The sequence below is a fragment of the Volvox carteri genome, assembly GCF_000143455.1.
Source record: "Volvox carteri f. nagariensis unplaced genomic scaffold VOLCAscaffold_34, whole genome shotgun sequence".
NCBI lineage: Eukaryota > Viridiplantae > Chlorophyta > Chlorophyceae > Chlamydomonadales > Volvocaceae > Volvox > Volvox carteri.
This window is the reverse complement of record NW_003307577.1, coordinates 125,303-125,915: the sequence shown is the minus strand read 5'-3', so window position 1 is coordinate 125,915 and position 613 is coordinate 125,303. Positions and strand designations below refer to the sequence as shown.

Here is a 613-nt window from a genome sequence, read left to right as displayed (position 1 = left end):
TCCCCCCCATCCCCCCCACCTCTCCAGTCAGATGCTGCCCCGTGCCGAGTTCGCTGCGGCTTTCCACCGAGTGTACGGCGCCCTACGGTCGGCAGCCGACCGCGACGAGGCGGGCGGCCCCGGCATGCCCAGCTTCTTCTACTTCGTGACCATTATGGGTGGGGGGGGAGGGGAGGGGGGAAGGGGTGGGGGGGTGGGGGTGTATTGCGGATGCTGTGTGTGTGTGTGTGTGCCTTCCCACCTGGCGCCCTGTACCAAGGGCTTTGTTGCCCGGGCTACACGACATGTACGGAATAAGTACGGCTACGTTGCAGAGCTCTTCTGGCCCTCTGCTCCTGCTCCTGAGCTGCCGCGTTGCAGTGAATTGGTTCTTTCACTTTGACGATATTGTACAAAAACCCTGCAGCCCTTGCTGCAATCCTCATCTCCTCGCCCTCTCCACCCTTTTCCCCCCCTTCCCCCCTTCTCTTTCCTTGGTATCAGCTTCACTCGCTCGTGGTTCGTCTTTTCCCCCCTTCTCCCTCCCCCCTCCCCCTTCCATCCCCCCCTGCCCCCCACCCATACAGCCATGGACGCCCTGCTCGCTCGTCCCGCCCACCGGCTGCCCCACGGG

General features: G+C 63.8%; 1 protein-coding gene across 1 annotated transcript in view; it reads left to right on the top strand.

Annotated features, from left to right (window-relative positions):
- The window catches only part of VOLCADRAFT_93841 (uncharacterized protein), a gene marked incomplete at both ends in the record, with an annotated part of 6,039 nt that overhangs the window by 2,233 nt on the left and 3,193 nt on the right, over positions 1–613 (top strand). The window contains one exon of the mRNA XM_002953131.1: positions 28–193. Within this exon, the coding sequence (XP_002953177.1) occupies positions 28–193 (166 nt within the window). The remainder of the gene's footprint in view (positions 1–27; positions 194–613) is intronic.